Source organism: Vipera ursinii (genome assembly GCF_947247035.1).
Source record: "Vipera ursinii genome assembly, chromosome: 2".
NCBI lineage: Eukaryota > Metazoa > Chordata > Lepidosauria > Squamata > Viperidae > Vipera > Vipera ursinii.
This window is the reverse complement of record NC_139513.1, coordinates 134,163,339-134,179,680: the sequence shown is the minus strand read 5'-3', so window position 1 is coordinate 134,179,680 and position 16,342 is coordinate 134,163,339. Positions and strand designations below refer to the sequence as shown.

The 16,342-nt window shown below is 35.0% G+C and overlaps 1 protein-coding gene across 4 annotated transcripts in view; it reads left to right on the top strand.

The window, feature by feature from the left end:
• The window catches only part of CEP112 (centrosomal protein 112), a gene marked incomplete at its 3' end in the record, with an annotated part of 302,148 nt that overhangs the window by 241,079 nt on the left and 44,727 nt on the right, over positions 1-16,342 (top strand). For all 4 annotated transcript variants that reach the window (XM_083355444.1, XM_083355442.1, XM_083355443.1 and 1 more), the window contains one exon: positions 15,305-15,394. In XM_083355444.1, coding sequence (XP_083211570.1) covers positions 15,305-15,394 — 90 coding nt within the window. The remainder of the gene's footprint in view (positions 1-15,304; positions 15,395-16,342) is intronic.

Below are 16,342 nucleotides of genomic sequence, written 5' to 3'. Positions count from 1 at the left end.
TTGGCTTAGTGATATCTGACAACTCTTGCTTTCAATGTTAATTCCCCTTACTCTCTAATTCAAGGTTTAGCCTTAAGTATGCTTCTAGTAAGGATAAAATTCAGTCTGGACTCATCTTGGGATATTTGTTCAGTTAACAGAAAATAAATGTTTAGAAATGATTTTCTATATTTGTTTGTAGTTTTTAAAATTGCCTCACACTGACAAGGTTCTAGGCAATGCCCAAATTGGAATACTCCTCTGGAAATTAGTATTTTCATAAACTTTCTTCTAAACAAAATAACTACGGTAATTGTGCTTGTTATTTGATAGTCTGTGGTTGAGACCACATAATTTGTTGCTGGTGTTTGCGGGATTAATGTGTACCATGGAGATAGATAATGGTGGCTTCATATTATTTACCAAAGTTTACATTCCTGTAAGTTGTTCATTTAAAAAAACCTGAAAGTGTACTTTCCAGAACAGTTAATATTAAAATTATTTTAAATGAACAAAAAATAATTAAACCCAGCAAAAATGAAAATAGCAGAGCAAGTAAAGCACAGGAGCAAAATTGCATTTTGAAATGATATCCAGTTGATTTTTAAATGAGCAAATTGAAGTTTCTGAGAAAATTTCAAATCCATCCCCACATACAACTACAATAATAAAAAAATAAAGTCTCTGTGTAATGGAACTCTTCAATTTTATGCCCACATAATATATCCTGTGGCTGTCCAGAGTATGCAGAACATAATACAGAATGATTACCTGAGTATGGGGAAAATCTGAACCATGTCTAGCTTCACAGATTCTGTTACTTAAAGCTTAGTCTTTAAACTAGGATGATACTAGAACTCATAATCTCTGAATTACTCATCTTTAATTCCTACACCAAACTGACTCCCTGCAGTGTAAGTTAGAAAGCCATAAAATCATGAAGTAGAACTCTCCAGACTAAAAGAATTATGAAATAAAATGTGTAATGTATGATATAATACTCAGATTAATAGAATTAAAGTTCTAATAACCTTTTTGACATTGCTTTTTTACATAATCCATCTTTATTTCAGGTAGAAGTATAAACTTTACTTTTTGGTTCATTGCCTTTATTGACAGCTGCTATTTTGGGGATTGGAGTGTCTTCTGAAAGCTTTGGTTAAAAGAGTTTTGTGTGACTTGGCTGTGCTGTATTTACAGGGACCAAATAATTTTCCTTAAGATCATACAGTATATATTGAATCTTCAACTCATGTTGATTCACGTAGTCTTGTTCACTTCAAAAAGCAGTACGATGCCTTGTTACATAAAGAGTTGATTTAAAGGATGCCTTTGATAATGAAAAATTGCATTGTCCAAAGTATCCTTTAAATCAATTATTTATGTCTTTTGAAAATTTTTATAAAGTTTCTCTTATAGAAGAAACAAGATTATGATTGTAACATGATAGCATTATTGCTTCTGCTGTGGAAGAATTATCTTTTTGTTGGTATTAAATAATCAATGTAGAGGAATATTATATAGTCTGATTTAATGTTACCATAGAACAAAATGGTTATTTGTTCAGGCTGAATATGTAATAGGAAACATAAAACAAACATTGCATTTCCATTCTCAGGAATTGTACTTCTTGCATGATCCTTTAATTAAGTAATTAAGTATAAAAATTGGCTGAAAGTTCTAATGGTGAAAGATACTTGAGAACTTGCTGGTTATAATTTAAGGATCTCATAAGAGTTTGGAAAAAAGGCATATATGCATTGAAAAAAGTATATATTTGAAAATATGTCCATTTTGTTTTATATTTATTTCAATTGCTTTTATTTTATTTTTATATTTATTTTATATTAGGGCTTTTCTTCCGTCCTTCCTTGTTTAGTTATAAAATCTTACATCCAATTTTTTTTGCCTGACAGCATATACATTCACACAGACAGATTTATTTATTTGTATCCTACTTCTATACTCTATACTAAATATCTCAAGGCAACAAACATATACAACACACCTTCTTCCTTCTATTTTCCCCAGAACAATAACCCTGTGAGTTGGGTTGGGCTGAGAGAGAGTGACTGGCCCAAAGTCACCCAGACAGTTTTCATGGCAGGACTCTTTGCTAATACTGCTGTTAAAATCTTTGTATTAGCATTAATCAATGAGATTGGACAATAATTGGCACACTGAGGGTGGTATTAACTGTAATAGAGGCCTAATCAAAAGCCGGTAATAAAATTCCCTTATCTTCATATGACAACATTTGGCACCAAAAGATCTATAAATGTTTTATACCTGGTGTTTTGCCATTTTTAAAATGATCTGTTTAATCTCTATCTCAGATTGTGGAGCAAACTTGATGGATGAACTTTTAATAATCAACAATTGGGTCACATGAACATTGTATAGATATGTAGAATGCATTTGAAGATGTGATTATAAATTCACTGGCAGGCAAAAAGAAAAAAAAGGAAGAGCCATTTTTTCCACTGGTTTCAGTGCACCTTCCATAACTTTAGTGCTTTGCACTTCATTGGTTTCTAGGTTTTGCATGAGTCTTGTTGAACTTCATAGATTTTCAAGCATATCTGCAAAAAACAACAACAACCCAGAATTCCTGTTTAGCATTCATATTTATTTACATGACAGGATAAAATCATTTCATTTTAATTATTTTTAATAGAACTTTTGATGATATGTGGTATTTAATGTTTTATTACAACTGGAAAACTAGCATTAGCTTGTTATTTTTCATTATTTTTATTGATATTATAATATAAGTGCTTCCCCTTCAGCTACTAAGCCAATTGGATCAGCTTGAGCAGTCATTCTCTCAACTAATCTACTAGTTCATTAAGCTATTATAGGACTAAAGTGAATAAGAAATAGTTATGTCAGTCACCTTGCACAAAACATCAGTATTTAAGCATCATTGTTATATTTATGTTTCACTGTTGCTGTTATCCTTGTTTTTTCTCAAGAGTTGAAATCAATTAGTATTACAAATTATCATTTGCTTTTAAACGATCCGAGCATTCAAACCAACCTGCAGGTTGATTTCAATTATCACATACTACTTTGGGTCATAAACCAAATTCAGTGAATCAGGTCATAATTACTAAGGCTGTGAAGCTGAATTCAACAAACAACAACAACCCTATTTTATATCATGAATATCACTCCTGCAGCTCTTTAAAGCAGTTGAACTTTTTCCCCAGGATCATGCAGCTGCCTTTTATAGCTACTGTGTGATGTCAGGAAAAGGAGTGGCTGCTTTAAGGAGCTGCATAGTGATACAGAGTTTGCACACTCCGAAAGCAATATGCACTAATTCAAAGCACCTTTCTAGAATATGATCCAAAATGTTGCACAACTGTAATACTCAGATATCAGACAAATGTGGCAGTTCTTCCTCTTATGTTAAGAGACCTCAGTCCAATATAATTCTGATAGTTTAGCTGCTAGAGTTGTATTCTGAGACCTGAAACATTAACCGTTATAGTTGAGGTTGTGTTACTATTGCCATATTTTGTGTAAAATAGATAGGATTTCCAACATTCCTTGACAATTATTGCAAACATGCCTCAACAAGAATGCAAGGGTTCTTCTAAACAAATTCTCTAGCTTGTGGAATCTGTCAGCATGCCAAAATTATGAATACATTCTTTGTAGAGTATTGTAGAGAAAAGTGCAATATTGGAAAGCAAAATCTATACCTTTTTGCAGCAGTGAATTCATATTTTTTCTATCAACAATCAGATTGGTTAATTCTTCAAAGAGAGAAATAGAGTGGGATTCATTAGGATACTATATTATTGTCTGGGATTATATATCAGCATAAAACTTTTAAAAGCTACATATTACATAATATGCTTATTATACTTTTAATTTAGATCATAGAACCATGTTGAGCCCAATAGACTGTGTTTCCATGTTATCTCTTGAACCATATCAGGGCCATTGGAAAATTATCAAAATTTATTGTAATAATTCAAGACTTTATCATCAGTTTTAGCATAGGACAAGTTCAGTAATTTTTAAACCTTCTATGTGTCTGGGCATAGAGTTAGTATATTAAATTCTTATCTGAATTCTCCTACTTGGATGCTCCCCCCACTTTATAGTTGTAAAATCACACCAAAGGTCTGGTAACAATTAACTGGGTAAAAAAAATAACTTAGCATGTCTGCTTTGAGACTGATAACAAACTGTACAGTTTTTTTAAAAAAAAATAATCCTGCCTTTATTATTTTTATAAATAACTCAAAGTGGAGAATATACCTAAAACTCCTTCCTCCTTCTATTTCAAGCTTTAATGGAGATTAGCTAGGAAACTTCAAAACATTCAGCAGTACTTGTTTCTGACAATGTACCAGTAATTCTATACAAAAGAATATTTGTAAATCTTCTCATATTTAAATTGGAACTTTTGAACTTCTTCCTCATAAGTAGCAATAGCAATAGCACTTAGACTTATACACCACTTCATAGTGCTTTACAGCCCTCTCTAAGTGGTTTTACAGAGTCAGCGTTTTGCTCCCAACAATCTGGGTCCTCATTTTACCGACCTCAAAAGGATGGAAGCCTGAGTCAACCTTGAGACGGTGAGACTCGAACTGCCGAACGTGTGGCAGCTGGCAGTCAGCAGAATTATCCTACAGTACTGCATTCTAACCACTGGGCCACCACAGCTCTTGTACTTGCTAAAATTGTTCTACAGAAAATCTAATCCAGCTACATGGTTATTAAGAGTTGACACTGATTTGATGGCATCTAATCAGAGTTGTTCTGGTATTTTTTGAATATATAAAATTCATTTATTGGAAAAAAACATGCAATATTTATAAACCCACTGAAGAGTATGAGGAATGGCTAACAATTATGTTACTAATGTCCCACTAATGTCCTAACATTTCTGATACTTAAACCATTAGTGCTTGACAGTAAATCAGTTGCTTGACAGTGATCAGTTTCTAATTACGACCCGTTTTCAGAAAAATATACACTATCCTGACCACTGATTAGCTTTAACAGTTTATGCTGTCTACATTTTGAGAAGCATAATAGGTTCTGAATAAGATTGTTCTTTTCATATAGTAATAGCCATTTAACTACTTTTAGAGACATAGTACTACAAATTTATTATGCATCATTATAAACATTTCTCCATCTTTGTATAAAAGCAATTTTTCTAATGCTATACAATTGCAGTTGCTTTACAAATGTGAGTTTTTTTCTCTTAAATACATAAACAAGATACAATCTCAGCACCATTTATTCAAAAAAAATTGAATTGGGCAATCTCACAGAAAAGTTGAAGAGTGGATGAAACAAGGATTATAGGACTCAAATATGGTTTCAGTAACTTAAAGAGAGATCTGCCTTGTGAAGATTGTATCTTCACAAAAATAATATTTAACATTTTAAATTGAGGTTTGATGCTAGTGCTACAATCAAGTAAAAAGAAAGCTTCAAAGCTAACCATGATCCAGAAACTAGTATAAAATATGGCAGGTAGATAGCTGTTAGGATCATATTATATCATTTTCATGGGTTCGTGGTTCATTTTCAAGCCCAATTCAGAATGCAATTATTAACGTTAATTAATTATATCCTTGTTTAGGTTGACAATATCCGGAGGGAGATTTTTCCTCAAGCTGAACTGCAGCAACTGCATAGATTTTCTCTGTAGTAACACCCCAGTTTTTAAATGTCACCATAGGGAAAATATACCTAGTTTATTCTATTTTCTGTTTAACTCCCTGGCTTTTTAATTTAACTAAATCATGTATCAGAATTGCTGTTTTACTGAGAAGCTGTGAATTGATTGTTGGAAGTCATTATTTTAGCAAGTTTTATATCTATTGTTTGTATTTTCAGATGCTACTACGGTAAGATGACTAATATAGTTTAGGAAAAAAAGGAAGACTTTTGTCCATAATTTACAGGCATACTGTCTCTACTGCACACAATCCCCAGTCAAATGTATGCATTGTGAAAAATTTTGAATGTAACCTAGAAGCATTCATGAATTCTTTCTATAGTAAGATGAAGAAAAAAGCAGGAAGAAACACTCCCAAGGAAATTGCTGCACTAGATTCTGTATATCACTTATTCATGTGCAAGCTGCTTTACTTTCCAGTTTGGATTTATAATTTGGTCAGCACTGTGAGGAAAATTATATTATTAAGTGATGTCAAAGAAACCAATTACACCAGAAATCAAAGTACTATATTCTTTTTGCGAGGATGAGAAATTTAAATTCTCATTGGGATTTTGCAGATACTTGAAGATACTACTGTACATATAACAAACATAAAATGTCTTTAATATATTTCAGTTCTGGGACAGTATAAACTTCAGATTCCTATCCATGAAGATATGGTAATGAATACCAGATTATTTATTTCCATTTCAGGATAATGAAAAAGTTGGAAGTGCAGCAATGTTGCTGGTCAGCCGCTCAAATAATTCAATTACCCAAGACAGCTTTTTGTATTTTGCTCTATTGCAGTAATTGCAGAATAATATTTTTCCATGCATGACTTTTTTTCCTTGTTTTCTTTCTGCACAAACTAAAAGGGGGAACTTAGTAATTACAGTAAATACCACACTTTGTATTACTGTTGGAATGTTATTTGATTGTAAGCTGCGTGGAGTCACCTTTTAGCGAAATGGGCTAAAATTATACAAAATTAATAAATAAACCAAGTTAAAGTGTCTAGTAATCAGCTGAAATTAAGCATTCATTTTGAGATATATGGGGATATATAGCTTTTTAAAAGATGTCTACTAGCTTTTTATTTTCTTGCCAGTCTGTCATCAACAGGTTCATACAATATTTAAATCTGAGGTATTAAGCAATAACAGCAAGTGACATTTTAAAGGAAAACAGGCAGAAAAATATTTGGCATACATTTAATATCTCACTGTACTTTTAAAACATAAAAAGGATATGTAATAAATAAGTTAAATAAATGAGCCCGCCCTAGCATAAAAACAGCATAGTTTGCATTGTCTTCAGAATCAATTCTTGCTAAATGGGATTCAATCTACATATGAGAAAAATTAGGGACTTTGTTATTGATTGACTACAGTGCACTGCATACACTGAGACAACAGGGTTGCCATATTTGTTCCTGGGTCTGCTGAGGTTCACCTCAAATACAGAGTGGGAGAGAAAAGTTTTATCTTTCATCAAAGTACCATTTGAAAGTAGTAGTATTTCCCCCTACTTTATCCTTCCCAACTGTATTTCTTTCCTCTTTATAGTCTACTTATTTTTCACTTCTCTGGAAAAGCCTAGGTAGGCCAGATCCTTATTTTATTTTTTGAACCATGCTGCTGTTCCTCTAATCACATGATGTTATTCCCTTCAAAATGTGGGATATTGTTAGAATGATTAGAGATTTTCCCCATTTAACCCAGCATTATCCTGTCACTGCCACGGCATGTCAGGCGAGTCACAAAGAAGCAGGAAATGTCAGCAACTAGCTGACATTTAGAAGTTCCCCAAGGTGGCTCCAAACAACCAGAGTGGGGACTGAAATCAGTTTTGTTCTAAAAAGTCAAATTGATTATCCAGTTGAAATAATCCCTTCTTTAAAACTGAAAATATAAACTTCTGAAGCAGTTCTGAATTCCTGCTTGTTTTTTTACAAATATAGAGAGCTAATTATTTCTGTTTACCAAGCTCATTATATTAGACAGAATTCTTCAGAGTTCTCCCTGAAACTTGTTTGCTTTGTCATTTTAATTCTATGAAATACATGTCACTGACTCTTAGTTAAATGTTAACAAGGTATGTACGTTCAGTTTCTTGGGTAAATAAACACAAATAATTTTAGACTGGAAAAATAAAAACATTAGCAACTTAGTGAAGAAAGATGGAAGTTATTTCTAGTCAAGATGTGGTATAAATAGTTTTGGTTACTATAGTTTTTCACAGAATTAATTTTTATCCACATAGTAACTTTGCTAAAGCCGTTGTGAGACAAAGGGATTTTTATGCGAATTAAGCTCCAAACATTTTACAAACACCATCATGTCAAACCAATTCAAGTTATCATAAAATATATCCTCTCCTTTTAAGCAGTAACTCTAATAATTCCCAACTATAGTCAACATTTCCTTAGGTTTTTCCAATGCAGTAACACCATAGTTTTGTGAACCTTAATCTATTACTAGCAAAGTAGAAGGGAAGAAGTCTTAATAGGTGCTGTTCTAGCTCTGCTTTTGTTCTTTGGTTGTGATTTTGTTTTTGTTCCAGACAAATCAAATCTGCACTAAAGTGATGGCACATTGTAAATTTATACAATGAGGGATCTCAATTGTACAAACAAAGAGAAAGCTCTCGCTGGAGTGTGTTTCTCTAGAGAAATTAGGTTATTTGATGCCTATGTGTATAATAAGGGACGCAGTAGCCAGTTAAGATACTGGATTTGCCAACCGGAAGATTGGCAGTTTGAGACCCAAGTACTGTGTGATGAGTAACCAGTTCTTGCCCCAGCTCCTGCCAACCTAGCAGTTCAAAAGCATGCAAATGCAAATATATAAATAGGTATCACTTTGGTGGGAAAGTAACAATCTTGCATGTGCCTCAGTGTATAGTCATGTCAGGCACATGACCACAGAAAATGTCTATGGACAATGCTGGCTTCCTCAGCTATGAAACAGAACTAGAACTAGAAATTCAGGTAAATGAGGGCAGATATGATATTGTTGCCATTACGGAAACATGGCTGCTGATGCACATTGCTGGCTCATAGTCAAGTGATCATCTACTAGGACTCCAAGGTCTCTCTCACAGTTGCTGTTTTTGAGTCAGGTCTCGCCTAATCTGTACTTATATCTTTGATGTTTCCTGCCTAAATGTAAAACTTTTCTTTTCTCCACATTAAAACTCATTTTGTTGGATAGGGCCCGTTGTTCTGGTTTGTCTTTTTGAAACCTGAATTTGTCTTCTGGGGTGTTGGCTATTCCTGCCAGTTTAGTGTCATCTGAAAATTGATGAGTTCTCCTTGTATTCCCTCATCTAAGTCATTGATGAAAATATTGAAGAGTACTGGGCCTAAGACAGAGCCCTGTGGTACCCCACTGCTTACTTCTCTCCATATGGATGCAGTGCCGTTGAGGACTACTCGCTGAGTATGGTTTGTCAGCCAGCTGCAGATCCATCTGGTGGCTATGTTGTCTATTCCACCTTTTTCTAGCTTACTAAGCAGTAGATTGTGGTCTACTTTGTTGAATGCCTTACTGAAATCTAAGTATACTATGTCCACAGTGTTTCATTGGTCTACTAATTTGGTCACTTTATCAAAGAATAAAATAAGATTGGTTTGGCATGATCTGTTTTTAACAAACCCGTGCTGGCTACCAGTTATGACTTTGTTTGCTTCTAGTTGTTTGCAGATCTGTTTTTTTATTATCTTTTCCAGGGTCTTCCCAGTATTGATGTTAGACTGATTGGTCTGTAGTTTCCTAGGCCTTCCCCCCCCCCCCCGCTTTCTTGAAGATGGGGACCACATCAGCCCTTTTCCAATTAAGGTGCAGGTCAGTCAGATTGCTATTACAAGACATCTTACCCTAGCAATACCAGAATTTTTCTTGACTCTTCTAGTAGTGTATACTTCATACTACTTTTGGAAACCTGTTCCATGGTATTTTTTCAGTGGTAAACATTTGGTAAAATCATTTTTGAAAGACTCAATGGGGAATCAAATTAGCTACCTAAGCCCTGAAAATAATTTATGATAGGCTCCATAGCCTAGACTTTTGAGTCATGTACTCCTAGAGTCTGTATGCCAGAAGGGAGCAACATAGCTTCTAAGTCCCTTCTATTGCAGACCCTGGAAATCCTGTTCCCAAATTTTGTAGGCAGACACCAAAAAACAAAGGTATGCCTTTCTATTATTTTACAGGAACAAAAACCTTGAGTTCTCCTCCCCCTCCCCCCAGAATCCTGGGCTTGCCCAGTTAAATGATGTCACCATAGGTTTTCTGAGCCACCTTCATGTAAAAGTTTGCATGTAACCATATGGAAGCATGTGCTGATAAAATATGAATAAATAGAACCATCTCTGATGCAGTTTATGTTTACAAAATTTTAATAAAAATTACTGTTGGATACATACCCTGAAAACAGTGCCTGCCTTATTTAATCATAGCTTCTTCTTTTTTTTAAATCCTTCCTTGATAGTTGCAGGTCAAGGGATCAGCCACAAGAAAGCTGTAGGCTGGTAACTGCAATCAGAATATGTTCTTCTATATAGAGAAAAAAAAATCAGAAATCTTTGTCAGGTTGACCTTGGTGACAAAATTACTAAGATTTTTTTTCCATTCAGTTTTAGGTAAAGTAATACATTTCTAAAGTACATTATGTATCTTTTCCCCTTGTGTCATTACATGAAATAAATTGCTTCTTCCATAATGCACTCACATTGTTATAGTAGACCTTATCTGATTTTTAAGTACCTTTCAAAGGATGGGATGGGATGGGACATGGGGCACCTGAATAAGAAAACAAAACATAATACTTCCTTGTTCAAAGGTCAACTATCATATAACTTTTCACAGCAAACTTCTTCATAAGTCACTTGACAAATAATTGAAATAGCAAGCGTTCATTGCATCCCAATAGTATTTTTTTTTAAATTCCATTTATATCCCGCCCTTCTCCGAAGACTCAGGGCGGCTTACAAGCTTAGCAGTAGCCTTCATTCTATGTATATGCCTGCTTGTTAGGGCTTTCACACACACCCCAAGCGGCATTATTACAAAGTTTAAGTACAGAATTTAGATACGGTAATTAGTTTCATAAAATTTGAAGAGCACTGTTTTGAAGAAAGTTGACTTTTTGGCAGGTGAGCACAACTTTCTTTTGGACAGAATAAATATGGATCCCAAATGAATTTATGCAAGGTGTCTTGTTATCGTTGCCGTTTCCTGACAATATTTACCATCAAATATACCTCTCTTATATGTAGAAGAAAAGGCATCAGTGATTCAATCTCATGCAACATTTCATTTGGTAAGGAAAGGGTCAGATGCCATTTGTTTATACATTTTCATTTCTTCATCCAGCCTTTACAATGTAGCAAATACTGTATCTAGGAACTTTCTAAGGATGAGTGATAACAGAAATGAATCACCCACACAAAACAGCTGGCCTTTTGTGAAAAAAAAAACATTGGTCTTAGTATTTTGCTATGTAAAAGATTGATAGTTTCATTGATACTGAGGGTCTTCACTTAGGTTGATTCTAAAACACGTGCCCAAGTAATTTTCAACAATGGGAGAGAAAAAAAATACATGGTACAATTTTAAATATTCTCATCATTATTTTCCAGCTTAGATCTGGTACTTGGTTATTGATTTGAGAGGCCACTTTGACTTGGAAGAACGTTTGCAATGAACTCTTGGCATCGGCATAGTCTTGCTATTAAAACACATTTTTATATTTTCCTACCGGATCCTCTCTCAAAAATTTGAAGTATCCATACTGTTTGCTGATTGCCAAGTGACAAATCATGTGATGACGGTATGGTACTAGGATTGGGGAGTGGAAACACTCGAGGTCTTGTCCACCCCTAGCACAGAATCTGGACCCCTAGCACAGATTATGGACCACTCAGTCTTAAAGAACCTCAAAGATGTTTAGTGAGAATAGGGAGCCGTCTGCGTGCCCAAATAAAAAGCAAGATTTCAATTAAGAAAGGGTCCTATGCGGCAGTCATAAGATCCAACATTACCGAACTGGTAATTCCTGAGTGGGATCACGTTTAGAAACTAATCATTTGAGCATCAAGTGAACTTGTTATTTTATTATAGCTCCAATTGGAAAGTTTGGTTAGTTGGCAGATTGGTGTGGGAAGGGAGAGGCCTTTGATGCTCACAGCTTTCTTCCTTTTTTCCCCCTTCATAATGTTTATCTTTCATTTGTGTCAAGAGAAGTGGTGAAAGAAAGGTATATAATAATCTAAACATTGCAAACTGATTTACTGTCAATACAGAACACTGACATTCTGCTCACTTTACAATAACATGGGCAGTTTTGTCTTCAACTGAGTGTTTTAATAGCTTGCACAACAGTGCTCCTATTAATTTTTAAAACCAGAAATGTTCCAAAATTGTTGGGTTATTTTTAGGGTATATATTTATTATCATCTATTAAGAATGAGATGCCATGAGTATGCTTGGCTGATCTCACTAATTTTGCAAATTAAAATAATAAACTGTAATATATTATTTGTGCAATTTAAACCCACATTCACTGCTATTGCTTTCTACAGTTTTTTTCTTTTGAAGCATCTGTTGTCAGTTTTCTCTGTAGCTCCACAAAAGAGATGCAATCATCCAATTTAATGATTCTGATGATAAATCCTGATTCAGAGCAAGACCATTCTAACTAATTCTTCTAACAACCAACCCAATCCACATCATAAAAGAACAAATGGTACAATGCACCAGTATTGCACAATTGGAAATGGCATTTCAGTTTGAGTCCTAGTATGCTGGAATTGCTCTCCTTAAATAGAAGTAGTCATTATACAGTGGTCTTTGTCCTTCTGTTCTTATCAGTGAACTAGATAAATATAGGTTTCACTAGATTTTTAAATAGCAGTAGGCTTAGGCACAAGCCTAAAAAAGAGTTCAGAATACAACCGAGGGTTGCTGCTTTGAAACCCATGCAAATACAGGCAGTCTTCAACCTGTGACACAATTGAGCCCAACATTTCTATTGCTTAGTGAAGCAGTCGTTAAGTGAGTTGTGCCCCAGTTTGTGACCTTTCTTTCTGCAGTTGTTAAGCGAATCACTGCAGTTATGACACAGTTGTTAAGTGAATCTGGTTTCTCCATTGACTTTGCTTGTCAGAAAGTCACAAAAGGTGATCACATGACCCTGGGACACTGCATATGAGACAGTTGCCAAACAGCTTAATTTTGATCATGTGACCATGAAGATACTGCAGTGCCAGTGGTCATAAGTGTGAAAAAGAGTCATAAGTCACTGTTGGTCACTAAATGAACGGTTGTAAGTTGAGGACTATCAGTACAAGCTTTTTAAAATGTTTGGAGTTGGTTGGAGTCATTATACTTTGATATTAAGGATCAGAATATCAACCCTCATTCCTTTTTCATTCCCTTCATTTGTTTGGAATGGTAATGGCCTCACATGATAAGTTAACTTTGTCGAATGCTGTCAATCTTGTCTAAAAGAAAAGAGGAAAAAAATTACAGAGAACTATAACCAGTGAATGCCAGCCTCCAAAGCAAAAGTTCTAGATAGGAAATCATTTTGATTCAGTAAGATTTAGTGAGACCAAATAAACCTGATAACCCTTTTTATTTATTCCATTAATTTCAGAAATGTAGATATAGCTAATTTAATTAGATTGGGTTTGAAACGTGCAAATTGTTGCAATTAATTTTATACATGGTCTTTTCTCCATAACACAAACTATTTAGTAAGTACTATTTACCTTAGAAGTACTTGCCAGAGGGAGCCAAAAGCTCATTTTAAAAGGTTGGATTTGACCTATAGCAAGCACAGTGTACAAAATAGAAATCTATTGCATGTGATTCTGGACAGGTTTTTTCCGATTGGTAGAAGCATTTGGAATTTTGTATAACATGAAAGACATGGTTAGGCACTGATTTCTGAACATTGCTGCTTTGCCATTTCTCTTACCATGCCACAAATACCTATATTTTTTTAAAAAAAAATCTCAAAGCAAAAAAATAAGTAAAAATAAGTAAATTACTCTAGCATATGAATAAAGTAGAATTAGGGTCTGTGCCTCAACACAAACATCTGAATTAATTTTTAACTTCCTGCTAATCAGCCATTATAAAAATACACGGTTTCATCAAAACCCAAACAAATGCTTTCTCTCTCCTTCTCTCCTAATTTCCTAGTCCCATTTGTTCCTCTGCCTCACTGTCATCTAAATCTTGCTCTTTTTTAAGGCACCCTCAATGCCAGCAAGCTTTTCCTTCCCTCTGCCTCCCAGCTGCCCAGGAGAACTTAAAAGCAAGAGTGTGCCTCCAGCCACTCCTACCCTTTATTTCTGGAGAATTTCTCTGAGTCTCATGGGAGCCAGAGGCATTCTGTGGAATAAAGATGGCAGACTGCATGGAGGGTTAGCTCATTACTTTGAAGTCTTCCCTCACATAAAATAAATTGCGGATAATACCAAAGTACTTTGTAGACAGAACAGAAGGTGCCTGTGGATATCATGTTGCTTTATCCCCTCACAGGCATAAGCCTGCTCACATAATACAAAATTTACATCCAAGAGTTCCCCCCCCCCTTTTTTTGTATAATATAGTGAAAAAACAATTTCAAGATGAAGGGACAAGAAAAGACACAGAAAATCTTTCTCTTAGCAATCAGTTTAGGCTGTTATGTTGCAATGCATTTTTGATGGACTTCCATTATACACGCTTGTTATTTGTACAGTGCATAATAATACAGAATGGAGGAGATCTGAAGCTCACTTGTGCTATTGACTAAACGTTTTGGCATCAGAAGAAGCTGAAGCTGTACGGCAGTGTTAATAGTTTTAAGTTAACTCTTGGCATTACTTTAAAACAATTATGCAAGATCTATCACAAGTACTCCTCTTATCTTATCTGAATTGCCATTCATCCTGTAAATGATTTAAACATACACTATTCCATTATTGTCTAAGAGAGATAGAAGAGGATTCTGTTAAATATTTGTACTGTGAGTTATTTTAGTTGCTTTGAGCCAGTTTAGAAGTTTTTCACTTTACAGGTTTTGCTTTAACTGTATCGTAAGTTCCCAAATTAATCACATTGCGTATTTGCTGACCAGTCTGTTCTGCATAGTTGAATGGAAAATGGATAATAGATTCACAGTATTCACAGGTTTAAATCATATTTTCAAAATAAATGCCATTCATTGTAAACAACAATTAATCTTGGGATCTCTTCTTATAGAGGCATTTCAGTTTGGCACCTAAGTTATAAAACACAGGAAGCTGTTTTATAGTCTCAGTAAATTGGTCCCACAGGCCTAATGTTGTCCTGCAAGCAATAAACATGAGCTTGCAGGAGTTTTTATATAATTTTTTCTCTGTCAACAAAGTAATATTATATGTCTTATTCTAGCCAGTACAATTATTGGCCTGCCAGGGCTGCTGTAGGAAGGAACTGGCTACTTAGTGAGAGGGGGGAGACTTATTATATGGGTAACTGTCACGAAGGCACTTAAGAAATCCATGAATGGTGCAAGCACTGTTTCTTATATTTTGTTTCCTTGTAATTCTGGCAAAACACATTGAATTTTTTTAAAATATTGTTTCAGGGTTTACAAAATGAGATTGAAAGTTACTGCAATCAGGTTCACTCTGCAGAAGAAAAGCTGCAACAGAAAGATCTGGACACACAGGAACAGGTGAGAGATTTCTGCTTTTTAGAGAAAGGACAATAAAAAGCACACTTGCATGCACCTATATACATGAAAATAATCTCTTACTTGATAATATAGTAATGCCCCCCTTTTTTCTTTACCTTTTCAGCTGTTGAATGAGGCACGTTGAATGAGGCACTGTATTGTAATTGAAGGGACGCGGTGGCTCAGTGGGTTAGGACGCTGAGCTTGTTGATCTGAAGGTCGGCAGTTTGGCAGGTCGAATCCCGAGTGCCGCGTAGCAGAGTGAGCGCCTGTTACTCGTCCCAGCTTCTGCCAACCTAGCAGTTCGAAAGCACGTAAAAAATGCAAGTAGAAAAATAGGGACCACTACGGTGGGAAGGTAACAGCGTTCCGTGCGCCTTTGGCGTCTAGTCATGCCGGCCATATGACCACGGAGACGTCCTCGGACAAGCGCTGGCTCTTCGGCTTTGAAACGGAGATGAGCACCGGCCCCTAGAGTCGGAAACGACTAGCACGCATGTGCGGGGGAACCTTTACCTTTACCATTTATTGTAATTGAAAATACTATTTTTATATTCATAAAGATAGTATAAATTATTTATTTATTTATTCATTCATTCATTCATTCCCTGGTATTTATTTAGGCTATTAATTTATCAGTCTTTTTGACTTTTCTGAGTGAAATTTATGAAAGGAGATTGATTTATATTTGGCGTATACAGTACTTGATTTCATATGTCCTGAGTCTCATGCTCTTCATTTATTTTTAAAATAAATAATTGCGGGAACATATATTAAACTATGGGTCAGAATTACAAAGATGAGCAGCTCTAAGCCCATTTGCAGATTCACGCTGTCCCTTCTTTCTTGCCTGAGAAATTCTACTTGGGATATCTGGGGTTGCTCAAACCGTGATTAGTTCACAAATTAGAATTTTAAAATGCTTAAATGAATGAAATTATGGCCTTC